Source organism: Panthera tigris, chromosome X (genome assembly GCF_018350195.1).
Source record: "Panthera tigris isolate Pti1 chromosome X, P.tigris_Pti1_mat1.1, whole genome shotgun sequence".
Lineage (NCBI taxonomy): Eukaryota > Metazoa > Chordata > Mammalia > Carnivora > Felidae > Panthera > Panthera tigris.
In genome coordinates this window covers 110,090,360-110,118,154 of record NC_056677.1, presented here as the reverse complement: position 1 = coordinate 110,118,154, position 27,795 = coordinate 110,090,360, and the positions used below count along the sequence as shown (strand labels likewise).

The 27,795-nt window shown below is 44.1% G+C and overlaps 1 protein-coding gene across 1 annotated transcript in view; it reads left to right on the top strand.

Annotated features, from left to right (window-relative positions):
* The window catches only part of GPC3 (glypican 3), a 422,120-nt gene that overhangs the window by 6,217 nt on the left and 388,108 nt on the right, over positions 1-27,795 (top strand). The window contains exon 2 of the mRNA XM_042974938.1: positions 27,276-27,437. Coding sequence (XP_042830872.1) covers positions 27,276-27,437 — 162 coding nt within the window. The remainder of the gene's footprint in view (positions 1-27,275; positions 27,438-27,795) is intronic.

The following is a 27,795-nucleotide window of genomic DNA, read 5'->3' as shown; positions in this document are numbered from 1 at the left end:
AAAAATGAATCCAGATTGATTACCAAGAAAGGCATTTTCACTTCTGCCTCTTTGTGTGTAGCTGGATAAAGCCTTATTGGAGAGTTTGTATTTTTCCTCATGAGTAAAAAAAAGAGTCAGTGTTAGGACCAAAATGCATTGCTAGTGTTCCAAACAGTTAATTACTTCCAGTAGCTGAAATTGTATTTATATGCTAGATTAGTAAATCTCCTAAGCTCTTTGAAGTATACTTAATAGGCTTATATTGATAAATAATTGATAGGAAGGGAGATAAAATACAAGTGAAAGTGGCAAGAAAAAGGCACAGGGAAGTTAAAGCCATTATTAAAGAAACCCCCACTCATTGTATCCTGTCTATCCACCTGAAAGTTGAATGATGTACATTTCTCAGAAATGATGGTTCTGAGGGCCGCCTGGGTGGCTCAGTCGGTTTAGTGTCTGACTCTTGCTTTCATCTCAGGTCATGATCTCAGGGTCGGGGCGATTGACCCTGCATCAGGCTCCACGCTATGCATGGAGCCTGCTTGAGATTCTCTCTCTCCCTCCCCTTCTCTCTGCCCCTCCCCCCGCACATGCGTGCATGTGCGTGCTCGCTCTCTCTCCCTCTCTCAAATAAAATAAAATGAATAATGATAATGAAACATAAAATATTTTAGAAAAAGAAGCGATGCTTTTGAGAATATCCTGTGTTTTTCAGGATTTTCACAATGAAATATGTGTTTATTTCTTAAAAATCCAGAATGAGGCAGAATTTTAGACTACAATTTTAATTGGTCTTCCTGAGTCTGTCTTGTGGAAATAAGTTTATGACTGGAAAATTAGAAATTGTGAGTATGGCATCTTTCAGGCATGTGTTCCTTTTCATCTGTATCTGCAGAATCTAGCACAGAGCATAGTACAAATCGTAGGTGCTCAATAAATATCTGTAGACTGAATGAATGAATGGAGGTAGAAATGTATTACAAAGAAAATTTCCATGAAGCCAATATTTAAGTAGTTGATTCACTTTTACTAATATATTAAGGTTTCTAAAAAAGTAACTATTTTTCAGGTCAAAAATCCATTTGTTGTCTATAGGTAAGTGTCAAAGAACTGCTTTAATTCACGTGGCTGCACTCTAATTCCCTGAAAGAAGTAGACTAGCCAAATCTTACGAGAGGTAAGTATTCTGTGCTTGTCTACAAGGCTATTCTAAGTAGTTTATAGATAAATACATCTACGTCTACATAAATGCATACATTTCCTTTACAAATCTGTGGTATTTAGGTTCCAAAAATAATGCAGCTTGGTGGCACTTACAGAAACATACAAGGAATGTACGTAAGTTTTTCTTTGCTCTTTGGTGTTCCTTACGTAGAACATCGAGTTTCATAAGTGTACATTTAGAAGGACATAATCCAAAGTGGATATTCAGCCATGGAGATTTTATTGGAGTAGGATAAAGGGCCTCATGAGAGTTCTCTTAATTTCTGTATGCGTTAGAGCAGACTTTTAAAGTCAGCTGAGAAAACTCAACTAGTTGGCTAGGGATGACCCACTGGGAATTCTTTCAGCTAGAAGCCCAACTAGGAAAGAGGGTAAAAAAGAAAGGGAGGGTGTTCTTTTGAAAATAATATCAGAATTGCCTCCTTAATTATGGTTCTGCTCCCTCTCCCCTAAACTCTTCATTCTGGTACTTGTAGTATATAGCAGCATCCTGGGATTCCTCATTGCTCTCTGTCCAGTTTTGGTTTGGATGATCGAAGCTGAGGGAAACGTGGGGAAGAGAGGAAGGGTTAGAGCTACAGATTCAGGGAGGACGTTCAAATCCCTTACCCTGGCATGTATCAGAAAGTTCACTGACACATAACAGACTTGAAAGGAGTAGAAAACATTTGACTTTGGAAATTTGCATGTGCAGAGAAAATGTGGAGATATGCCCCAATTGCATCTGGGTCACAGAAATACTCTTTGTGCACGTCTTGGTTTTGTGAAGTACATAGCTTATTCATAGCATCTGCCAGACCCTACAGTCGTTGAATGCGGGAGCTACATTTGATTCATCGTGATATCCTCTAGAGTGGTGAGTAGAGGGCCTTGTACAGAGTTGTTAATAAAGATTGGAATGAATGTGAGAATAAACGCCTAGAGACACAGTCTGCAGGACTTGACCGCTGTTGAATGAGATCCTAGGATCTCTGGATGCATCATTGTCTAAGTTGATCTGCGGTAGGGACTGCGGATGGGGTGGTGGAGGGGAAGCCGTTTTATTTGTTCTCTGTGGCCCTGGGAGCCTTGTTGCCCCTCTTTCAAGATTGAAGTGGGGGGGGGGGAGTGACAGATGGAAAATTTTACCTACAGATTTATCTAAATGTGGTCCTTGGGGGGAACCTGGGTGGCTCAGTCGGTGGAGCATGCGACTCTTGATCTTGGGATCGTGAGTTCAAGCCTCACATTGGGTTTAGAGCCTACTTAAAAAAATAAGTGTGGTGTTTGGATATGTTTTATATGTATTTATATTTATATATTTATATGTATGTGTGTATTCATAGATTATATATGTACAAATATTCTATATTTCTTTTTTGATAGCAACAATTTGTAATCATGTGTTAAACTGTTTGAAAGTTGTTAATTATTACTGTTGGTAGTGAGAGGTCTTTGAAAAAAAATTTTTTTAATGCTTATTTATTTGAGAGAGAGAGAGAGAGGGAGGGAGAAAGAGGCAGAACGCGAGCTGGGGACAGCAGAGAGAGAGGGAGACACAGAATCTGAAGCAGGCTCCAGGCTCTGAGCGGTCAGCACAGAGCACGATGCGGGGCTCAAACTCACAAACTGCAAGACCATGACCTGAGCTGAAGTCGGATGCTTAACTGACTGAGCCACCCAGGCGCCCCAATAGTGGGTGGTCTTTTACAACCATACCTCACATTTGTGTCGTGAAAGCCTTGCTTTCATATATCTTATGTACAGACAATGCAGTCACTCACAAAGTGTCCGCAGATTTTGAGTTCCACTAAGCGGTTTGGTTCCAACACACACACATACACACTCACGTTTTTACACTCATGCATACCAACATACAATATCCCTACATCTGTCCATCCTTAATAACCTAGAGAATAAGCCTAGCTTACCCTGGGAAGAGATAAGGGGTACAGCTTTTCAGAGCTCGAGTAAACCATTTTCAGTTGGATTGGCCCCAAATTGTTGCAGAGCAAATTGTCACTGATATCATAGAGCTCGTTTATTAAGTTCCATCATTATCCTAAGTACAGAGATGTGATCGCCATTTAAAGCAGTGGTGGTCAACCCATACTGTGAATTTGGCTCATTTCGGAGAATGACTTCTAGCACTGGCTGCATAGCATGTTGAGCTCCGTAGAAATGAGAATGTGACCCAAGAGGCAGTTTCCAAGTTAGCTTTCATGGACTGATTGTATTGGGGACCACATTGAGTTGTTTTGGAAAACAGATGGAAATTCTCAGCAAAGGAACCTACTAATAATGAACCTTATATGCTATCTCTGCATAAATATTTAAAAGTTTTTCATTCGTTCTCTCCTTCAGCCAACATTCACTGAGCACTGATTCTAAGCCAGGTACTGATGGCGTGAGATAAAATCACTGCCTATAAGGAAAACCAGAGATGTCAAGGCAGTGCCATGAGAGCTGTCATGGAGCTGGGCACCATGGACGGATCTGGGGGGCTGTTGAGCTATGGAGGAGGGGTGCCCCGCTGCCCTTAAGTTGGCTGTCATGTAAGGTATACGCAGAGGCACAAAGAGACAAAATGACACATTTGTTGGGCTGGAATACTTTGGATTGCTTGGCGAACAGCCGTGGGGAAAGGAGAGGAAAGATGAACTGGAAAAGTAGGCAGGAAATGCTGAGGAGTTTCCTCGGGCCGTGTCCAAGCATGATGAGGAGCCATGAAAACATTTTAAGAAGAGAAAACATATGGAAAATGACTGGAGAGTGAGTGGTGACAAGGGGTTTTAGTAATACAGGTGAAGAAGGAGGGCAGTAAATAAGGGAGTAAAAGATAAAGTTGAGAGACTAGAGGAAGTGGACCAGGTAAGTCTAGAACTTCTAGTTTTTCTGGGTGGTGGGGTATGGCACATAATAGGCGGTCAGGAAATATTTGTTAAATAAATGAGTGAAATATAGGCAGAATATACTTTTTAAAATATTTTTAAACTAAACTCTACCCCCAGTGTGGGGGCTTGAACAGACGACCTTGAGGTCAGACATCACATGCTCTACCAACTGAGCCAGCCAGGCGCCCCAGGAAGAACATATTTTTAAGGGGTGAAATAACGAGTTTGATTTTGAAGGGGCTGAGTTTGAGGGGTTCTTTGATCATTGAGGCAGAAATGTCTGCTAGACAGTTGAGCCTGTGTTTTGGATCATAGAAGAGAGAGAAATCAGGGCTGGGGATACATACTTGGACATTAACAGAATATAGATGGTAATTGAAACTCTGGGAATAGATGAGATCACTGGGAAATAGTATGTATACTCTTCTAGAGTTCAGGAGAAGCATAGTTGGGACTCATCAGCATATAGGCTTAAGTTGGAAGTCATGGGTGTGGATGATATTTTCCAGGCTTTTGCATGTGACACATCTTAAAATGCATTTTGCCAACATCTGGTGATTTAAAAAAAAAAAAAAACTGCCAAAGACTTCAAGAATTCTCTTGATTAAGAGAAAGTATGAGTATATGTTGTCATGGTCCAAGATTTTGTAAATAAGATAATGCACTACCAAATGCACGTGCGTGCGCGAACACACACACACACACACACGCGCGCGCGCACACACACACACACACACGAGGGTGGGGGGGATGTAGAGAAGTACATTTGAATCAAGGGATTGGACTTCTATTATTTCTGATAGCAGTAATTAATAATTTGGTGTGATCTTTAAACTGTTGGCAAGTTGTTAATTGTTACTCTTAGCAGTGGGTGGTCTTTCACAACCATTTGTGTTGTGAAAGCTTTGCATTCACATATCTTATGTACAGACAATGCAACCACTAATAAAGTGTCCCTAGCTTCTGAATTCCGCTGACCTGCTTGCTTCTGACATAGAGACCCCTCTGCACACTACCCCCCTACCCCCACTAGCTGGGGAGCAGCGTCTCACTCTGGAGAATGAAAGCTGTAGCTGTGTGTAGCTTTTGGAGCTCTGGTCTCTATTCCACGGCAGACTGGGCCCTGCTGGCTGGTCTCTGAAACATGTGGTTCCAAGCAAATACTAGGCATACTTGTGTAATTGGGCTGATCTTGTCTTCAGTGTCTATGGAGATGTAATGTTTTCTTTGGTTGCGGGGAGAGAGGGTGGTCTAATGTTCTGTTTCTCTGGCATGAATAGTTTCTTTAATTTCCCTTTTGGTTAAGAGATTGCCTTCATTGGGGCTTCTACTTTCATTCAATGTAAGCTTGAAAGCCCTTGATCTCTAGCTGATTGAAAAAAAATTTTTTTTAATGTTTATTTTTGAGAGAGAGCGCGAGTCGTGGAGGGGCAAAGAGAGGGAGAGGCACAGAATCCGAAGTAGGCCCTAGGCTCTGAGCTGTCAGCTTAGAGCCCGACATGGGGCTTGAACTCAGGAACTGAGAGATCATAACCTGGGCCGAAGTTGGACGCTTAACGGACACAGCCACCCAGGTGCCCCTCCAGTTGATGTTTGGAGGCCACTTTCAGGTTGATGGAATAGTTTGGAAAGGCCCCAAGGGAAGAGCATGGAGCCTACCATTTACTGAGTGCCTGCTATGTGCCAGGTGCTTTACGTTTAATCTCATTTAATCTACACAGCAAACCTGAAAGATAGGTGGCATCATCTCCATTTTACAGGTGAAGAAACTGAGGCCCAGAAAGGTTTCCTTTCCCCAGGGTTGTGTAAGCGGCAGGGCCACGATTTGCATCTGGATTTGTCTCACTTGATAGCGCATGGTCTTTCTAGTATGCCCACTGGGTTCTGAGGGGGAAGGAATATGGTCTGGATATAAAGCATTCGACTTAACTTCCCACACTCCTTTGACTTTGTGACATTTTTTTGCTCTGGGCTCCTCTCCTACTCCAGAGCTGATTCTCTCTCTGCTTGTTTGCCTTCTTCCTCCCACCCCTTCTTAGACACAAGTGCTCCAGCAGCCTTTGTCCTTTGCCCCTTCTGTTCTCTCTCTGCTCATTCCCACACCCATTCCCATGACTTCATTATCTTCGCTGTTCGGATGACTCCCATATCTCTTTCCAGCCTGACCTCTTTCTTGCTGTCCGGTTCAGAATTTCCTAGTCGCCCGCCGAGCATCTCCATCCAGAAGTCCTGCCAACGCTTCACTTTCAACAGAGCCAAAAACTAGTCCATCATTTTCTTTTCCTGTCTGCACAAACCTGCCTCTCTCCAACATTCTGCATTTCTGGTGATAGCAACTCTGGTACCCGGGCCTGAAGCCATGAAATCATCTTGGACTTCTCTCTGTACACATCTCTCACCCAAATGAAATGGCTAAGTCCTGCAAGTCTGCCTCTGTCGTGTCTGTCCGTCGCCCTTACCTCCTTGGCACGTGTGCCCTCTAAGCACATCAGGCTCCTATCTGAAAGGACCCTGTAGTTGTCTGCTCCCAAGCCTTTGCTTATGGGCCACCTGACTGTCTGCCTTTTATTGATGCAGTCATCTAGTCCTACCCACTTTTCAAGGCGGCGGTGCGATCCGCCTCCTGCATGAATCATATCGGGATTCCCTATGACACTTCCCTTTGAACCCTGGCATCACTGTACTTTTCCTATGGCCTTGGGTCTCGCTGGCTCTTCTAATTATTTATATACTGGGCTTCCTACTAGAGGCTTCCTCCTTAAAGTGTGGCCCATGCACCAGTGGCATCGGCATCATCTGAGAGCTTGTAAGAAATGCAGAACCTCAGGCCCCATCCCAGACCTGCTGAACCACATCTGTATTTTTAAACAAGATCCCCAGGTGATCTGGATGCACGTTAAAGCTGGAGAAGGGCTGCTCGCGAGTGTAAGCTCCTTCAGGGCAAGAACCTTGCAGGAGTTAAGGGAGGGTTTTGCACATAATAGATCAATGTTCTTTTGATTTCTTGCATTTGTGCTGGCTTCCCCATTCGTTCATTCATGTGGCCTCTGAGACCCTAAACACAAGAAATTTATGTGGGGAGGGAGGAAGAGGAAGGAGAGAAAGAAAGAGTGGGGGAGAGAGAGAGAGAGAGAGAGAGGGAGAGAGAGACAGTCAGTGGGGGGAGAAGGAGGGAGGAGGGGTAGAATGAAGGGGCTGGATTGAGCCTGTATGATCTCTGCTCAGCAGCTGATAACTTTGTGACTGCTTTGGAAAACAATCTTTGCTCTCCCAGATGGTTAGGACCTTTTGTCTACTCCTTGGCTTAATTTAATGTGGCCAGAGGCAAATATCTTCGGAGACCATTATGCTCTTACCCTAGGGACCTGATGGTCTCCCACTTTCTTTTTTACTGGCTTTCTGGGCTGTACCTTCTCTGGCCGTGCCCAGCAGCCAGACTGGAACTTTTGAAGCGATTCAGAGAGCCATGGAAGAACTGTGCCCAGTGTTTCAAATAGTCCCTTCTGTTTTCAGAAACTGATTTTCTGCTTTGTTTTCAAACTTCAAAGTTTGCTTCTGAAATAAAGGTTTATTTTCCCCCACGGAATTCTGAAGGTTTTATACAAGTGTTAATTTCTAAAACCTAAGTCATTTCTTGCCTTTGAAACTTCAGTGCTGTGGGTCAATTTAATAACGTTGCCTGAAGGTTCTTTTGGCCTTCAAAAGCTGTCAGATTGCCTTTCTTTGTTCTTTGAGAGAGTAAGGTTGCCTCATTCACAAAGCTTGAAGGAGTTGAAACCAGCACTTATGCAATCATGCGGTCTTCCTCCACCCCGCAGGGATATCCAGTTTTATTATTTATTATTTATTTTCAAGCTAGGTCCTAGTGGCAATGAGATGTGTTGCCAACCGACAGTTCTGGGTGAAAGTCCCCAAAAGCCCATCACCATTTATTTCATGGAGTAGTGTTAAGAAGTAGCCCAAGTTACCGAGACACCCGTAGCTAAGGGGAACAGTGGATGTTCTGCGCACACCCATCGCTGCCCTTCTGGGGCTCAGAATAGCTCCAGAGCTACTGAGCCCGCCCCCCCCCCCCCCCCCCCGTTCATCATCTGCTGGACTGCTTCCCACATCTTCCCTTTTCGTCTTCCTCCCTTCTACCGTCACACACTCTCTCAACTGGTTATAATTTAGAACAGAAGGTGTTTTATGGTTTGTTATATTTATTGAATGGTTTTGTGTTTCTTGTTCTGTAAAAAAATTGGATGAGTGGAATGTTTTATATTTTCCTATTTTACTTTTAAGTTGTATTTCCTTTTCCTATAGCTCCTGATTTCCTTTTCTCCTCTCTCTCTTCCCGCACGTTCCTCTGCCTCCTCCACATCCGCTTGCCCTCAGTGATTCTGGAGAGAAAACAGCCTTTCCATTTCTGTCCGCATATTTGGTTTGGGTACCTGGTGACTTCTCTCGGGATATTTCGAAATTTGATTCCTCAGTTTGGAAAGACAGAGCTCTAAAATATGCACCGATGAATTTACATTCCACTTTCTAAGAACTCTGAGTATTTAAAAGAGTTGTGTGTGTGTGTGTGTGTGTGTGCGCGCGCGTGTGTTGTACAGATAGCACAAGGCTAAATATAACTGACTGGAGTATCTCAGATCATTGCTATGTAGTTTACATTCTCTCTCACTTTGTCATAATTCTCAATGAATGCAAATTGCATCTTTGTTCTTAGAAATCTCTTTTCTTCCACTGAACTGCCTTTCCTTTTTCTAAAGATCAGGGAGCCCCTTTGAAACACTGCTAATGTGGGGTGGAATTGACACGTAGCTCGTAGGCTAACCAAACGTAGCTTGCTTTTCCCTGATGAAGTTATCACGTTTCAGGGCACGGTGCCACTTGCAGGATTTTATGGTCCTAGTTTCAAGTTTGACTTCAGGTTAAAGAGCGTATTCCGATTGGACTATTCCTTGGAATTTTGGCTTTGTCTTAACACTTATGGGAATCTTTTGTTTGGCCTGTATCTATTATCTCTTCCGGGCTTGGCCAAGGCTGTTAGGTTATACACCTACGTATAAATATTTAACAAGATAAGTTAGACAAAATGTGCTTGAAGATACCTCAGCCCTCCCACCCCCATCCCTGCCCCCGCCCCTGCTCAGTTTTTGTGTAGGGTCACACATGGTTGCTTTATCTCACATGTTTGGATTTGGAGGACATTCCTTTGCACTTTGCTTGATAGACACAATGAAATGGAAGCGTGCGAGTCCATCTTGACTACCAAAATGGTAGCACCAAGGAACAGATAACATTAGACTCCTCTTCCTATTTTTTTCTAACTGGTTATCCAAACTCCCCTAAGCCAGAGAGTTTTAGGTATGAGATTGTGTGTTTTTAAAGAAAATATTTTGGATAAAGACTAATGTTCTCAAGTCAGGAATAACAATTAGTACCATTCATTAATCAGGGGCATGTTTTGACTTTGAGTCCTGGCTAGGAAATATAAACTGTGAAAGTCACACATATATATGAACCTCAGGCAAATTTATGACTTGTCAGCCTTTTAAGGTTAAATTCTTAACCCCAAATCGGGGCTGGCTTTATATGTGGAGTCCGGCACATTCCTCTGGGCCACTGAACAACCACCCCCCCCCCCCCCCTCAGCCCCAGCCCTTTGCTTCACAGCAGCTAATGGCCTAATGAGCAAGAAGGATTTCTGCCTCTTATCAGCTGCCTAAACAGCAACAGGAAGGCTGATATACAGAGTATAGGTCAAAACCTCAGTTCTTAAACCAAAAAACTATAGGCTCAGTTTAAAACTCTGGATATGTGGTATCGCTGTAGTTATCAATGCCTGTCAGTGAAGGAGCTGGGCACTTGAGTTCAACCAAATAGTAATAGTTGTCAAAAGTATGAACACTCTAATTAATTTTGCTAATAGTTCGTTCCTTCTTTGTTTAGTTCTTCTATAAATAGCCTTCATATAGGCTTTAATGAGCTTTTAGTTTGCGCCTGGAGGTTATTATGGTCATGCGGGGGTGTTTTGATTGTCAGATGGTGATGATGGAGGCAAGGGTATTTATATTTTGGCCCGGAGTTTGGAAGGGGCTGCCAAATAAACGTAAATAGCTATTTACTACTACTTTTATTTCTCTTTAAACCGAGTTTTTGAATAAATATGCACTCAACTTGCCACGGGAGTCAGAGACAGCTTTGTGCCTTCTCATATCGTAGTCAGACGTTTTAAGGAGAAAGAGTCCTTGCCTGTTTCTGAGAACCACTTGGAATCCAGGCTCAGACTCACAGAGAATAAATATTTTAGGGTATTCAGTGCCCATTATAGTGAAAGCCCCTTGACTTTCATCTTCTGCATTTGCATTTTGTCAGAGACAATAATGAAAACATTTTTTTCAGATTCCATCCTGTTATTGAAAATCCTATTTACATAAACAGGCATTGTTGTGGCTTAGGGAAGAATGTGGGGTCCCATTCTTGAGCTCCTTGTATATCTTTGCTAAGGCTTGTCTAAATAGAAGTAATGACGCTTTAGTCTAAGCAGCTTTTCTCATTTAGGTAAGCAGGGTGGTTTGAAATTTCAGTTTACTAGATAATTGAGTCTCTTCTTAATTATTTCAGGCATGCAGGTTGCTCTCTTGATAGTAAAGACCCTAAAAATCTAGTAATCTCCTCAGGCATCCATTTGGTAATAAAATCCTGTGCATTTTCAGGGGTTAATTTTCATGACAATTGTGCGTCCCCTCCCCACCCCCACCCTTGAAGAAATCCTGCTATCTTTTAGGGCCTTGGTCTCCTCACGTTTGCCAAAGCGCGCGGGCGCGCACACACACACACACACACACACACACACACACGTATATATGGGTGTCGCTGGAATGACTGGATCTAGAGGGAATTTAAATGTATTCAGATTCATGCTCATTACACAACTTTCATTTAGAGTTTTTAATAGCCTTGTCATATTTCTCAGAAAATCATCTGCCTGACTTTGCCAGGCTTGGTTTTCTGCCCTGAATGAAAAACTGAAGATCAGCAAAAGTGGAGCCTAACTATCTCCTATTCGATCCTTTTGATCAAAAAAAAAAAAAAAAAAAAAAAAAAAAAATCTCACAGGTCATCTGGGGCGGAGTGAGGTGGGAAAAAGCTAAAAAAAACAAAAATAGCCCAGGCTGCCTTCACATCTGCTAGTCATTCCCACTGGTGTGACTTCAATTCAGCAAGTTTTTATTGAGCACCTGTGGTGGGGGCGGTGCTAATAATCGTTAACATTTATTGAGCCGGGCGCTGTGCTAAGCCTTTATGGGCAACATCCCGTTTAACCCTCGCCACAGCACTACCAGGTGGGTATCATTATCTCCCCCATTTTACAGACGAGGAAACTGAGGCTTGGAGAGGTTTAGCGACTTGGCAAAGGTCAAATATTTTCTGACGCGAATTAAACTCAGTCTGGTCCCAGGGCCGTGTTTCCAATCACTACTCTTGTGAAGGGCTCAGCATCTTGGGGAATGACTCCCCAAACCAGTTTTGAGAACTCAGTATGTGTGGGATGCTGGGGATCCAACGTCAAATAATTTAGTCATGGTGGGGGCGCCAGACGTGTAGACCGATGAGGACCACGCATGGAGGGGTCTCCAGATCTGTTGAGGGGAAGAAGGAGGGCATGGGAACGGGGAGCTGTGGCGTGAATCTGTGGGAATTCCGTGTCCTGAGGCAGCTCAGCAGCCTGGGGTCATGGGCATTTGATTTTCCTGTTCAGTGAAGGTCATCTTCTATGGGTTGAACTGCCTCAGCGATTGCATCAACCTGTTTCCATCGGGGCCCCGGCTGACTGTAGCGTCAGCTGCCTTGAACCCAGCACTGCTCAGACATGCAAGGTCGGCGCGGTGCGGGACCTCACCGGCCCCATGGTTCCCGTGTCACAATTTCTCTCTTATTGGACTTCTAAAAAAAAAAAAAAAAAACTAAATTAAATGAGGCAGATGTTCCTGAACCAAAGTGCTGTGGTCTCGAGAGCTGGTGGTTTTCTGAAGGCGGGTCATACAAGACTGGCGCCCACAGGGAGACCCCGGCTCCGGGTTTGGTTCGTTTAGCGTGAGGTGGAGCCCTCGTAGCGCCCCCTCTTGGAGCCCACGCTGGGCTCCGGGGAGCTCTGTGTCCGCATCACCCCCTGCTTGACAGAAGAACGAAGTGACTATTAACAGTTTGGGGGTTTTTCGGTGAAATCGTGGGAATGGAAGAGAAATCCCCAAATCACCTGTTTGGGCAATTTATTTTTGTTTTTCATGGCTACCGAAGAAGGCAATGAGGAAACAAGTCACTCCTGAGCCGCACTGAAAAGTCCTTTATGTGCGGGGGCCCCTGGGTGGCTCAGTCAGTTAAGCATCCGACTTCGGTTCAGGGCATCCTCTCACGGTTTGTGAGTTCGAGCCCCGCATCGGGCCCTGTGCTGACAGCTCGGAGCCTGGAGCCCGCTTGAGATTCTGTGTCTCCCTCTCTCTCTCCGCCCCTCCCCTGCCCACGCTCTGTGTCTCTCGCTCTCTCCCCCTCAAAAATAAACATTAAAAAAACGTCTTTTATGTGTCGCATTCACAAGTTAGCTTTTCCTCCACTTTGGGAAACGTTTGGCTCAGGGTAAGGTGGACTCGCCAACGTGTGTGAGTGAGAGAGAGCGAGCGAGAGGAACCATACCCTTTAGCTTTCTATCTCAGCTTCCCCAAAACTCGTCGTGTCTCCAGGCTTCTTACAGCTGTTCTGCAATGGTTTGCTTGCCAACACCCTCCCAGGCACTTGCTCCTTCGTTAAGTCTCTTCCACAGAAAGGGGTTGCCACCAAGCCTAGACTTCGGTGACGTGCAGGAGGAGGGCCAATTAGTGAGGATTTTGATTCCTATTACGTGCGGGTGGGGGGAGGGGGAGGGAACTCTGTCCTTCCCAGTCCTTCAGATGCTCAAGTTGTAACACAGCAGTGTGTCGAAGATGTATAAAATTAGCGGAGCATTTACACAGCTATTCCCCAAGATGGCATAAATGCCACAGCACTAGAGCATGTCAGTGTAGACGCTGAGATCGGCTGAAGGATAGGAAAAAGGAAAAGATCAATCACGTTGCTTCTTGGGGATCAAGAGCGAGTGTTTGATTTTCCTCTGGTTGCGTTTTGCTCAGGCGCAGTGTGTATGTTGTGCTAACAAGGCAACCGACTCCCTTTTCCACAGGTTCCTATCGTCAGGAAAGGGGAACGATAAAATAGAGGGCACAGATTATTTACAGTGGCTGAGAATGTAATTACAAGGTGCAATGGCTTGAAACTGAAATTTAGGTTAGCCATTAGAGCTGGGAGAAGCATCTTAACAGTAAGGGCAATTGGGCATCGGAGAGATTTGCTTGGGAGCTGGTTAAGCAGCATCTCTAGAAGTGCCGAAGACCAGGACAGGTGTAATGTGGAGACAGACTCCTACCACATTCAAGGTTGGGCTGGAGGCCCAGACCGATAGGCATCTCCCTTTGTTGCCTGGCTCTGTTTGTGACTACCTAATTGCTAATAGCTCGAAAACGTTTCTTCATGTATCCAAAATATACCTGGTTTGTTAAGCATAAGAAAACAGACTTTCTGAAATACGGGCCAAGGACTGAGGCGGGATTAGGATTTTTTTCACTTCTGTAAGGCTTCTTTCTTCTTATAATATGGGGCTGCTGTTGTTAAAGTAACATTTGGGCTCTGTCTGTATGACTTTCTCAGGGCTGACCCCAGATAAAATTTGGTTTGGGTCTCTCTCTCTCTCTTTTTAGAGATAAAGCACGAGTGGGGGAGAGGGGCAGAGAGAATCTTAAGCATGCTCCGTGCTCAGTGCGAGCCCAATGTGGGGATTGATCCCGTGACCCTGGGATCACGACGGAGCTGAAATAAAGAGTTGGACGCTCAACGGACCGAGCCACCGAGGTGCCCCTCTTTTAGCTTTTAAAAACATCTTTCCCCTCACCCCTACCCGCGTGGTTTGGGTTGCCTCCCCGTTCCCTTCTTTCCCGTGCTGGACAAAAATCCCAAGTAAACTCTTTAGCCTTGAGGTATAAGGAGATTACTCAAGGAGTGCTGCACTCGGAGACAACACCTGAGGAAATTGCCTAACCAGAGTACTAACTCACCCGTGATGAAACATTTAGATACTGCCAGGCAGATACTGGTAGGTGGGGTAGAAGGAGGGGGGCAGGTGTTAGTTTCCTAGGGCTGCCATAACGGATCGCCTCAAATTTGGTGGCTTAAAACAACTGGAATTTAGTCTCTTGCAGTTCTGGAGGCCAGAAGTTCAAAATCAAGGTGTCAGCAGGGTGTCAGCAGGAGGGAGGGGTCAGCCTCCCTCCACAGGCCCTACGGGAGGATCCTTGCTTGCGTCTTCCAAGCTTCCGGTGGCTGCAGGCCTTCCTTGGCTTGGGGGCTACATTGCTCCAGTCTCTGCCTCTGTCTTCACACGGCCTTCTCTTCTCCGTGTCCCTCTCTGTGTGTCTCTTGTAAGGACACTTGTCATCGGATTTAGGGCCTACCCGATTAATCCAGGATGACATCATCTTGACATCGTTAATTTAATGAACATCTGCAAGATCGTTTTTCCAAATAAGGTCATGTTCACAGGTTCCAGGGCTTAGGACATGGGCATATCATTTTGGGGGACACCATTCACCCCACTACAGAAGGAGAGCTTTCTGGGCCTCTTTAACCACACCAATACATCAGAGATGTCCACTCTAAGGAGAACTTACTCCAGGGAAGCTGAAAGTTGGTTGTAAACATTCAGTGTGTTTCCTGAGAGGGATGTGGGTAGGAACTGCTGTTTAACTTGTTTTCTAAATGGCTAAATTGAGGACCAGAGGAGTGAAATGACTTACCCAAGTCACCCTGGATCAGAAGTAAGAGTTCTGGGGGTGTCTGGCTGGCTCAGTTGGTGGAGCTTCTGACTCTTGATCTCAGGGTTGTGAGTTTGAGCCCCACATTAGCTGTAGAGATTGCTTAAAAATAAAGTCATTCATTCATTCAGAGCACACCTGTGTGTGAGCAGGGGGAGAGGCAGAAAGAGAGGGAGACACAGAATCCGAAGCAGGCTCCAGGCTCTGAGCTGAGAGCACCGAGCCTGACGTGGGGCTCGGACTCACAAACCGTGAGATCATGACCTGAGCTGAAGTCGGACACTTAACCAACCGAGCCACCCAGTGGCCCCAAAATAAATCTTTTTTAAAAAAGAAGAGCCCTGAAATGGAATAGGAGACCACATATGTTTTTAACTTTACTGATTTGAGAGAGAGAGAGAGAGAGAGAGAGAGAGAGTGAGAGTGCCAGCGAGCATGTGGGGGCATGCGTGAGCAGGGGAGGGGCAGAGAGAGAGGATCCCAAGCAGGCTCAGTTGTCAGTGCAGATCCTGATGCGGGGCTTGAACCCACAAACCATGAGATCATGACCTGCAGTGAAATTGAGAGTCGGATGCTCGACCAACTGAGTTGCCCAGGTGCACCAGGATACCCCGTTATTCAGCTTAGCATTTATGTCTTGACTCATGACTCCTGTTGAATTGGTTTTCCCTTAAAGAATATGTGGTTTCTAAACCCTTTAGCTATGGGAAGGCAACTGTCGCTCATTGCCCGCCTGAAGAACCTTTTTGTAGGTGATGGTATGCTTTCAACCTGCTTTAGCTTTCCACCTAGTCTTTGTGGTTTGTTGAAATGTCAGCTGCAGGGAGTTTTGGAAGCCAGAAATAGCTGTGAAGCAAAAGATGGCTGTTTTAGGTTCGGGCATACAGAGTTTTAGGGACAACTTGCATGCAGAGTGGTAAATACGTGGTTGTCACAGGTGAGACATTCCCTTAAGAAATGCTGTCACACTTGCTTATGACAAAAGGACCAGTTCTAACATTAATGGCAGGTGACGACTTTGGTGTGTAAAGAGATCAGCGAGTTAGAGGATGGCCTTCTTGGAAACACAGTGAAAGGTATGTTAGAGGCCACCAGGTCGAGTCTCCTACCTGGTGCAAGAGTCCCTTCTGTGGGGTCTCTGATACTGCTACCCAATTTATGCTTCGGTGCTTCAAGACGAGAGGAGCCTACTCTGTTCAGGAAGCAGGAGCTCCGTGCTGAGTATTTGTTCGTTCCTTCAACAAGCATTTATTTTTTATTAAAAAAATTTTTTTTAATGTTGTTTTATTCTTGAGACAGAGACAGAGCATGAACAGGGGAGGGGCAGAGAGAGAGGGAGACACAGAATCCGAAACAGGCTCCAGGCTCTGAGCTGTCAGCACAGAGCCCGACGCGGGGCTCGAACTCACATACCGCGAGATCATGACCAAAAAAATTTTTTTTAATGTTGTTTTATTCTTGAGACAGAGACAGAGCATGAACAGGGGAGGGGCAGAGAGAGAGGGAGACACAGAATCCGAAACAGGCTCCAGGCTCTGAGCTGTCAGCACAGAGCCCGACGAGGGGCTCAAACTCACAAACTGTGAGATCATGACCTGAGCCGACATCGGATGCCCAACCAGCTGAGCCACCCAGGCGCTCCCTTCAACAAGCATTTATGGAGTATGTCCTATATGCCTGGCACTATGCCATGTTAGGGAAGATGGCCAAGCTATAGTTCCTGCCTACAGAAACTTCCAATTTAATCGCAGGAATAAGAAAAGTATACCAATAGCTATAAAAATGCAGTATTAGAGGTACAAAGCGTGCTGAAAATTCCGAGTTGACAGCTCTTGGGGTTTATTTGGTGGGGAGGGTAGCTGGGGCAGGGAAGACCGACATTATGAAAGAGATACTTTATGGATGAGAAAGTTTTAATAGCTGAAGCTAGGGGAAGAGCACTCCAGGGACAGAAATAGCATGAGCAAAACAGGGAGGCTGGAAATGGAGCCATGGGTTTGGGACACATGAAATAAGTTTAATTTAATCCTCAGCCATGTTGAGAAGTAGGTGTTATTGTCCCTATTTTATAGATAAGGGAGCTGAGGCTCAGAGATTAAGTAACTTGCCTAAGATCACATGGCTGTTAAGTGAGGTTCACCCTGTGGTCTGTCTGATTTCACATGTCTTCCTTTGCCACTGTGTGCCATCCCATCAGGAAGCTCTCTGCCATTAGTTAGGGTCTGGAGACAAAGGAGTATGTATAAAGGGAATGTGGTTATTACACGGAGTGAAGTGCTGTAAGGCTGAGTTGTTGGCCTTTGCCTTGGCCCCATATCCATGTTCACGTATAGCCGAGTGCTGTTGATACACCTTCCTAGAAGGGCAGAAGCAGGTCCTTTGCTTTTTTTTGTGTCCTCCCAATGCCCAGTCTAGAATGGGCTCAGTGGCTATCGCTTGATCTATAGCTGGGGAACTTAGACTCTCAGATCTGAAATTACCTTAGGGGTCATCTGGTCAGGCCTGGATTCGAGGAGGTATTTGATTAAGTCACACAGCTGATTTGGTAGCAGAGCAGGTAAGAACATTTTAGTTTTGGTAGGGAAGGGCTCTCCCTACCCCCTGTGTGATTTCATACACAGGGGAAAGGGCTTAGTGCTTAGATGGAGCCTAGGGTGTTGAAATTCTCAGCTACACTTCAGGTCTGCATATTTGAAGATTGTATCTGAAAAATAAAAATTATACATCTCCTGAAAGATGAGATCTCAGCTACTTATCTGAGTAGAATAACAATTAGTGAAGGAGTGACTCAGGGAGACAGGAGAATTGCCTTAGTTTAGTCCCTCTGGCAAAATTCTAAACTACTAAAAGATTTTTTATCCCAACTGGCATTGTTCTGCAACCCAATTTTATTTTATTTTGGTTTTTTCTTCCCCGTGTCTAAAGAATGTGTGTGTGTGTGTGTGTGTGTGTGTGTGTGTGTGTGAGTGAGAGAGAGAGGGAGAGGGAGAGGGAGAGGGAGAGAGATCTTTATTTTGGGCTCTAAGGACTCTTCATTCATTTCCCCTGGAATACTGCTCTTCTAAAAGTTGCTCTAGTAACATCAATTAATCTCATCTAGTTCCTTTAAAAATGAACTCTCTTGGGGTGCCTGGGTGGCTCAGTCGGTTGAGCGTCTTACTTTGGCTCAGTTCATGATCTCACGTCTCGTGGGTTCGAGCCCCGCGTCGGGCTCTCTGCTGACCATACAGAGGCTGCTTCGGATCCTCTGTCCCCCTCTTCTCTCTGCCTCTCCCTCTCTCTCTCGCTCTCAAGAAATAAGTAAACATTTAAAACTGAACTCTCTTGAAGTTCTGGCCTTGGTTCCAAGTCAAAGGGGAGCGCATCAGGCCCAAACCTCAGCAGGCCCCGTGAGATACAAAGAAGACTCTGTCAGGAGTCTTTCCATCCAGGAACGTAAGTCTGGCAGAGATAAGCCAGGCAGATGCAACCATGATGCAAGTTAGAGTGAGAAGTGTTTATCTTTTTAACTTTCTTCCCCAGCTTTGCTGAGGTATAATTGACTCCTTTTCATCCGGCCCTGGCCGTCCTCCGCGGCTCACTTAACCCGTTTTCACACTGCTGTGCCCTTGCTCCATTTTCTTGAAGGGTTTTTAAGAAGGAGAATGATGTGATCAGAGACGTACTTGAGCAGTTATCTGTCTGGGGCTCGAGTGTAGAGGCGGGAAGGCCGGTGGTGGAGGCTCTTATTGGCTGTCCAAGTGAAGAGAGGTGAGGTGACGAGGAAAAGGTGGGAAGAGGGGAGTAACGAGGGATGTTTACAAAGTGGAACCGGTGGGATTTAGCGGCCTTTGGCTACAGGGGCTGAGGGGGAGTGAGGGGTCCAGAATGACCTAGAGGTTTCTAGTTGGTTTGGAAGTCCACTTGCTGGACAGGGACTGTGTCCTGTTCATCACCGTACTCCTCGGGTTGGGCCTAGTCCCTGGCACAAAGTAGACATTCAGTAAATGCTGGAGGAACAAATTGTTCGCCAGTTTGGCAGGCCGAGTGTAATCAGCGAATTTGTATTCCCAGAGCACATGTTGACTGCTGGTTGGGAATGTGGTCCAGAAAGAACCTGTTCGTGGGAGAGCGCAGTCGTCTAGGGATTCAACCTTTACCGGGCATGAAATAATATGCAGTTAATTGACGGTTGGCAGTAGAGATAAAGGTAATTCATTCGTTAATTCTCAGGCTTAGAGAATGGCTTCTCTCCAGGGTTGCTTTAAACTCCCAGTACGCCAGTGTGGTAGCGACATTTTGGCCTGCCTTTTACAGAGGCAGGGTCTGTGGTGGCCCCAGGCACGATCTTTGATTTAAAGTCTGAGCTCGCGATACCCAGGTGCGCCCTCTGCAAGGTCATGTTCTTTCAGGCAAAATAACAGAAGGGTAACCTTCAGCTGGGTTCCCTAAGATGATTTCTTCCACCAGCAATCGTCACTTTCCCCACTGGTTTCAAATGCAGTCATTTCTTTCATCTGTATTCCTATCTTGATTAGTGAGAAATTAATGAGCGTGTAAGATTTGATTTAGATAATGATTAATTAGGGGAAAAGGCACCGTTCTAATAGCAAGTCACTATTATATGCTAAGGAAATTAGTTAATATTTTTGGATGGCAAATTGACTGTCCTCTGTTTAAAAAAATACCTTTTGAAAGAGTCTGATATGTTTTTTTGGTTCATTAGTAGAGTAACCTGCACTTAATCCTTTGGATAATTTTAATAGGCATCTCTCCCTTTCCCTACAAGTCAGGAAGCAACCAGTTTTGGATATCATTCATTCTTCTGCTTAATATTACTTTAATGATGATATTACATCACTATTTTTAGCACAGTGTACCTTTGTTAGCAAAAAAAAAAAAATAATAATCCGCCGTTCATAAAGCAGACCTTGGCAATGAAATGTGTCAAATCGTCATATATATATGTATATATGGAAAAGATTTCAATTTTCATTGTTACTGAGCCCTGACGATTCCTCCTCTTCTGTTGCTGTTTGAATATGTTTTATCTGTTCTTAGGAAAGCATAAGGATCAAGGTCTACGTGAATATTACGTCTGTTCTCTAATGTGTTTTCTAATGCGATTTTTGACAATTTATAGTCATTAGTAAAATTGCAGTCTAGTAAAATAACCAACATGTAGAACACAATACGTAATTAGAGAATTGGTGGGCCGGAAGTGACCTTGAGGGGTTATTTAGTCCATTCCCAATTTCAGGCCATAAGGCTCATCTTCCTACGCAGCACTCGTCGCCTGTTTAAGCTTTTGCTTGAGAACCAATAGTGGTCCTTTATTGTCTGTGAGGTCAAGCCCACAGGCTTTTTGTCTGCATTCAAGGTCCTTCACATTCTGACCTGATAATCTAGCTATGCCCCAGATTCCAGCTTCTCTTCAGGCAAATTAGTCTTGCCCTACTACACTGCTGGGGCCAAACCCATTTTCCCCATTGGCCTCTCCAAATCCTTCCCATCTAGCTCAAACCCCACCTCTCCTGGAAATTTCCTTTGGCCCCTAGAGCCTCTGGTGAGCATTCACTTATCAAGCAAATGTTGTCAATAGCACATATTTCAAAAATCAACTTAATTGAGATAATTTACAAACAATAAAATACACCCGATTTGAGTGAAGGATTTAATGAGTTTTTACAAATGTATAGAACCATGTAACCACTGCCCCAATTAAAATAGAGACTATTTCCATCACTTCAGAAGAATAATACTGCATATTTTGTCACCTAACCATGTACCAACTTTTACTGTTGTCTAGCTATTTTTGTGTGAAAATCTGGTCTCTTAGTGTGAGTTTTGTATTTGTTTATTTTAATTTTACTTAACACATATTGTGCCAAGGAGGCTAAGAGCTTTACCTGCGCAATCTCACTCAATCTTTGCAATAACTCTGTAAGGTAAGTGCTATTGGTGATCCCATTTTAGAGATAGGGACAAAGAGGCATGTGGAATTTAAATAACCCACCCTTGCTTCTTCCAATTAGGGACAGGGCTCAGGCCTGGAATGGGGTCTCTGAGTGCATGTGTGAGCCTATGACTGCAGGGCAAAGGGGGACTGAAGTCCCAGTTCAGGGGAGGTGGCCAAGGGAGACCAGGGGCAGTCTGAAATGTCAACTCCTTGAATGGAGCCGAAAAAGAGCAAGAACTGGGACCAAATGATGGAGGTCAAGAAAGCAAGGCCACGGGTAGCCAAGCCGAAGACCTCCCGGATACGAGAACACATCAGGAAAGAAAGAGCCTTCTGTGGTCCACCTGCATCATGGCCTCTGGGAGGGGAAGCAGCCGGTAAGGGCGCCCAACTTGGATACACATGTGACTCATCCTCCAGAGGAGAGCTACCATAACCCAAATATCCCCTTTCAGTTGTAGGATCCAGAACCAGACCCAGTGTGCAAGCAAGACATTGCCTCAAAATAATTAGAAATGAATTACTTCATAGTTCCTTCAAGTGAGACACGTGTTTGTGTATCTTCAAGTTGGAAATTGATTTTTGTGGTATCTGAAAGTATTTTTTCCAAGAGCAACATTAAGCACACAGATGTTAAAATTTTCAGGGTCATCTGTCCCCACTCTCGTTGTAGATCAGAGAGACACAGAGTTGTTGTTGTTGTTGTTTTACCTGTGTTCTTGATCTGTACCCTCATTAATTCAACACGATGTGCGGAAGGCTGAATGGGATCGACAGGGCATCCCAAGGAGATGGGTGTCACTCTCTGCTCTTCAGGAACGAAAAATCTAGGAGAGGAGATTATAGTATGAAGGTACTTTTTAATCCTCCAGAATAAGCGGGAACTAGCAGCCCTGTAATGACTTCAGTTAATTTTTTCTTTTTTTTTTTTTAGCATCTGGAAATGCAAGTTATTAAAGCTCCGAAGACTTCAACCTTTCGGGCTCATTTGAATAGTCAATTGCTAAGCCTTTTCCTTATCTCCATCCCAGGCTATATTGCTTGTCTCTATTCCCATTTCCCTGCTAAATTCCACTTTTAGATAAAGAATGTGAGCACCTCTTTGATGAGTATGGCCAACAATTATTTTTCCTTTCCATCTAATAAAGGAGTTATTTCCCTTTAACCTTCTTTTGTTCCAGACATTCTTAGAGAATGCTTTGCTACTTACTGTGCCTTCTGTACGTTGCATCTTATTTCTTGAATTGGCCTTTCCGCTTTGATTTATTCAAGTACCTATCAGTTCTCCATGTACCCACGGTGTACCTCCTTACTTATTTGCCCTTGGTTACTTTTTATTCATCCCACTTGAGATTTGGTTTCCAGAGTAATTGTTTTGTTGATGAGGATTCCTCTTTCAATGCTTTCCCTACTTTCAGTTTTGGTGTTCCGGTTTTGCTTCTTTCATGCACCTGTTCATGCACTGAAATGGTTATATTTCATTATTGTCATTTCTTGTAGGCATGTCTAGCTCTCCTGGCTCACTTTGTTCCTTATGTTCTCTTGTGCTAGAGCTTATTTTAAGCTGGCCTGTGAGTTACATGAAATTTACTTAGAATGTTTTTCCCTTTGGCGTATATTTCACTCCTTCCTGGTTTGCAAATCCCAAATTAGTGTTAGTTTATAGGTGTTTTATTTCCCCAAATATGTAGCTAACGCTTAGCCCCCGGAGCAGTTGTATTGGCTTATTGATTAACCAGGCAATGATAACTGGGAGGGAGGATAAATATTGCTATGTGTACATGTCTTATATTTGGATATAACCTACACCTTTCTTTATGATGTCTGACATGTTTTTCCCCCAAATACTCATTTGACGTTTTAGTCCTTTCAAGATTTTCGGCTCAATTAATTCTTGAGGTAGTGGGAGTTTTTACAATGATAAGACTTGACCAACCCAGGGAAGGGATACAGTATTCAAGCTCTGCGTTACTTTATGAATGATCACATAGCAAAGACAAACAAAACTGGTGTCATGGTAATTCGAAGAGGCCGTCCTGGGTTTCGGTAGGTACACCAAGTGGTAATTTGTTACCTTCTAAGATCTAAGCAGCTCACAGCGTTTCACAGAGGAAAGATTTGAGCCTCGTTATTTTATGATTCCCGCTAACTAGCTAGAGCTGGTGGAAGTAGGAGCAGTGTTAACAGCTGCCCTGCCAAATAAACACTGCTGCTCCTGAAAACTGGAAGTCATCACCAGTGGAAATTCAGAAACACAAAGGAGTTTATGTATGACATTTAATTTTATGAATGTATTCAAATACAGATATTTTATTTTTATTTATTTATTTTTTTAATGTTTCTTTATTTTTGAGAGAGACAGAGACAGAGTGTGAGTGGGTTAGGGGCAGAGAGAGAGGGAGACACAGAATCCGAAGCGGGCTCCAGGCTCCGAGCTGTCGGCACAGAGCCCAACACGGGGCTCGAACTCACGAGCCGTGAGATCGTGACCTGAGCTGAAGTTGGACGCTCAACTGACTGAGCCACCCAGGTGCCCCAGATATTTTATTTTTTTTAAAGTTTATTGATTTATTTTGTGAGAGAGAGAGAGGGAGAGGGAAGAAGGGAGGGGCAGAGAGTGGGGGGCGGGGAGAGAGAGAGAATCACAAGTGCTGACAGTGTGGAGCCTTGACGGGGGGCTTGATCCCAATGACCATGAGATCATGACCTGAGCTGAAATCAAGAGTCAGATGCTTAACTCACAGAGCCACCCAGGTGCGCCATCAAATCAGATATTTTAAACACATATGACTTAGGCATCAGTTTACCCAGGAAGCAAATAAAGCACTGATAAGTGGACAGGAACTTGGTATATGGAAAACACTTGCTACACAGGATTTTCCCATCTATACGTGTGTCCCAAACCAACCTTGCTTAAATCTAGTTTAGCCACTCTTCCCGAAGGGGACTCTTTCCCTTCGTGGTCCAGTAAACTGCATCAATTTCTACTCCTAGAGTAGCCTTATGTTTTGTAACCTCACGTAGAAAGAATACAGTGAGCTAGAACTAGCTCTGTTTTCTTTTTCAGAAGACAATCATAAAGCCTTTAAGCTTAGATCGTATTTAAAATCAGCTTAAGGCTTGTATATGAGATTGACATTTATAGGAGATAAATCTGAACTCTGTGTCTCCAGACCCCAAATTGTATTTTGACACATTAAATATCACCTTTCCATCCAGTGCTATAAATTGCAGTGCGGGATTCGGTTTGGTGATATGTATTATCTGTGCTCTCCATTTACTACCTTTGTCAGCAGCTCCCTTGACGAAGGGGAAGGGGAGAGCTTGGAGTCAATACCCTGAACTCCCAACAGTGATGTCATGTGAGGCAAAACTTGATGAATTTCATTCCTAAATTAAGAAAATAAAACTTGGACACATACATTAAGGTCATGATTAACTGGAATTCCTGGGGAAATACGATGTAATAAAAATAAATTTTCTGGTCACTGAGGACTAACTTGTCTCTTACTGCATACCACCCCCCCCCCCACTCCGTTTTTTAAAACCTCAGTTGTTGCAAAGCTGCCTTAAATGTTTCTGCGTATGCGTTTTAGCCGTACTTCATTAAGATTGGATGTTTCTTATGGAACCTTACTTTGCCAGGGTCCTTACAGGATGTTGAGGGAGCCTTCCCTCTGTCCCATATACATGTTTGGTCATCCTGGCTAACTGTGTTGCTATATTGCACTCAGTACCTATGCATTAGGTATATATCTCTGCTGATCCCTTTAGATAGTAAGCTCTTTGGGGTAAGGGCCATGTCTCTCTTGTTCAAAGCGGTACCTCTCCCATGTAGCACGGTGCTTGGCACATAGAAGATGAGTTAGATTGAGTCCTCTGAGAAGCAGATGCCAGTAGGGCAGTAGATGTAGAAGGGATTTCTTGGGGAAAACGCTTGTGACGGAAATTGAGCAGGATGCTGAAGGATGCTGGAAGAGCCCTCGGACTGTGGCGCGGGGCCGACCCAGCTGAGGAAGGAGGGAAAGAAGGGAGAGTGGGAAGAATCTTTGATTGCAGTACAGTTTTTTTTTTTTTAAAGATTTGTTTCAAATGTTTATTTTTGAGAGAGAGGGGTAGGGAGCAAGCAGGGGAGGGGCAGAGAGAGAGAGGGAGACAGAATCCCAAGCAGGCTCCACTCTGTCAGCACAGAGCCTGACGTGGGGCTCGAACTCATGAACCGTGAGATCATGACCTGAGCCGAAATCAAGAGTCAGACTCTTAACCGACTGAAGCACCCAGGTGCCCCAGCTGCAGTGCAGTTTTAAGAAAGTTTTGTCAAGGTCAGTGGGGAGTCCTCGAGCCCAAACCCCTGTCAGCAGAGTTCTGTGTCTCACAGGGCTTAGCATCTTTGTTGTGCTCAGTCATCGGCTGGGAGCAGCCTCTAGGGATTACTGCCGGGGTACGACATGGTGGTGAATTCAGACTGTGGCAGTTGGGACCATTTGTCGGTTACACTCCATGCAGTAGGGGATCTGAGATGCACATTTTCGTGGCCACCACAGAAGGATCTCAACAAAAGCTGATGGAAGGGAGAGTTGGAGTACAGTGGGAGTTGCAGAAGAGGAAGGAGATTGGATTTAATATTCATCGAGCCCTAATATTTGCTAGTATTGGTGGAGTATATAAAATCAGGGGACCCTCCCTCGTTTCCTTCATGTCTCCTCAAATGTTACCTTATGAAAGAAGCCTTCCCTAACTACCCTATATAAATAGAATTGTCCCTGCATCTGCCACCTTCCCCATCTCCCTTACTTTGGTTTTTAAACATTAAAAAAAACTAACAGCTTTATTGAGGTATAATTGACATACAACAAACTACACACATTTTAAGGGCATAATTTCGACACGTGTACGTAGCCATGCAATAGTCACTGCAATCAGAATTATGAATGTATCCATCACTCCCCCAAATTTCCTCACTCCTGCCCTGTCCCTGCCCTCTATCCCTTCCCCAACAGCCACTGAACTGCTTTGTGTCACTATAGATTAATTTGCATTTTGTAGACTTTTGTATAAATGGAAGCATAGAGTATGTAATTTTTTGATGTGGCTTCTATCACTTGGCATAATGTTGCTGGGGTTCACCCATGCGGTAGCACATATCCGTAGTTTATTCCTTTTTATGGCTCGGTAGTATTCCACTATATGTATATACCACAGTTTGTTTTCCCTTGCTTAATTCTATTTTGTCTGTAGTACTTACCACAACTTCACTATATGTGTGTGTGTGTGTGTGTGTGTATGGGATACACAAAGTTCAGAAAGTTCAGTGGGGTTTTGGAACTCAGGAGAACAGTGAGGGCTGGGTTAGGGAGTTCAGCAGTCACATGGGTATAGATGAGATCATGCGTGGGGGAGACGTAGAAAGAGGGGGAGGGTCAGTGACATTAAAGTGACAGGCAGAAGAAGAGGAGGCAGGAAAAGACAGATAAGAGTGGCCATAGCAGTAGGTGCCTGTGGGGGGGGGGGCGGGGGGGGGGCAGGGGTGGATAGGTTCACTAAAACAATGTAGGAGGAGAATGTTTCAAGAAGGAGATATTGGTCAACTGTGAGGGAAGCTGCGAAAGATCACATTGGACGAGGACTAAGAAGAGGTTCCAATTCCCTCATTTTAGAATAAGCAAGGAGATGATTCATTTGGCAAATTTTTATGGAGCTGCAAAAATAAAAAAGCATTGTTCATCATAAATGAAGTAGCTCAGGATTTCAGAGGTCAGCACTTGAACAGAGCGAGAATGTTTTAGTTGTAGGGGAGTTTGATGATTATCTGAATGTGAATATTGTCCTCTGGATATTTCGTCTCTGAATCTTACCCCAGACCTTCAGTTAAAACAACAACAGTAAAGCTTTGATAGGATATTGATGTTTTAATCATTTATCCCCAAAAGCAACATTGGGTTGGCAGACATACATTTCATTAGGAAATCATAACTGGAATTTTGAAAATTGCTTCTTGGTTGTGCTCTCATTCATAAATTATAATCAAGAAAAATAAATTGTAGGGGTGAAGATTAATCTTTTAACGGACAAATTAAATATCGGTGTTCAATGACGTATACTTGGTGCTGTAAATTAGTTTATGCAGAATTTATGAGTCAAACCTAGGCAATTAATTCTAACGGTTATTCAAAAAGACTCAGTCATAAGGATAATGAGGAGAAAGCAGGGATCAGTTAAGATAAACACTAATTTTGAAAAATCAAGATTTTCCTGTATTTAAAAAAATGCATTCTTTGGCCGTGTTTGCCACGTACGTGTGTGTGTGCGCGCGCGCGTATGTCTGACATTCTGCTTACTGAAACATGAAAAACTTGTTTGTTTCAGGATCAGATCTGCAAGTATGTCTCCCCAAGGGCCCAACATGCTGCTCAAGAAAGATGGAAGAAAAATACCAACTAACGGCACGCTTGAACATCGAACAGCTGCTTCAGTCTGCAAGTATGGAGCTCAAGTTCTTAATTATTCAGAATGCTGCGGTTTTCCAAGGTGAGTTCTGGGGATCGTCTTAGATGTGCTGCTCAATGGCACCATTCTTTGGGCACTGGGCTTTCAAATGCTAAGTGTAATTTGTAAATCACCATTCCAGCATTAATGCTTGATTTAAGAACCTCCCAGTGAGAGATTCTGTTTAAGGAAAACCACAGTTTTTAGAGAAGCTGCGTTTCACTCTTTGGGAAGGCAGGTATTCTAAAAAATCATTGTCCAAGGACATTCTGTTTACCTGTATGCAAAGGCTGTAAGTCTCCACAGAAAGAGTAAATGAGATCTTCTCTCTAAGAGCACTTAAGACTTGTTTAAAAAACAAAACAAAAAAAGTTTACTTGAGTACCAGTTTTCTCCAGGA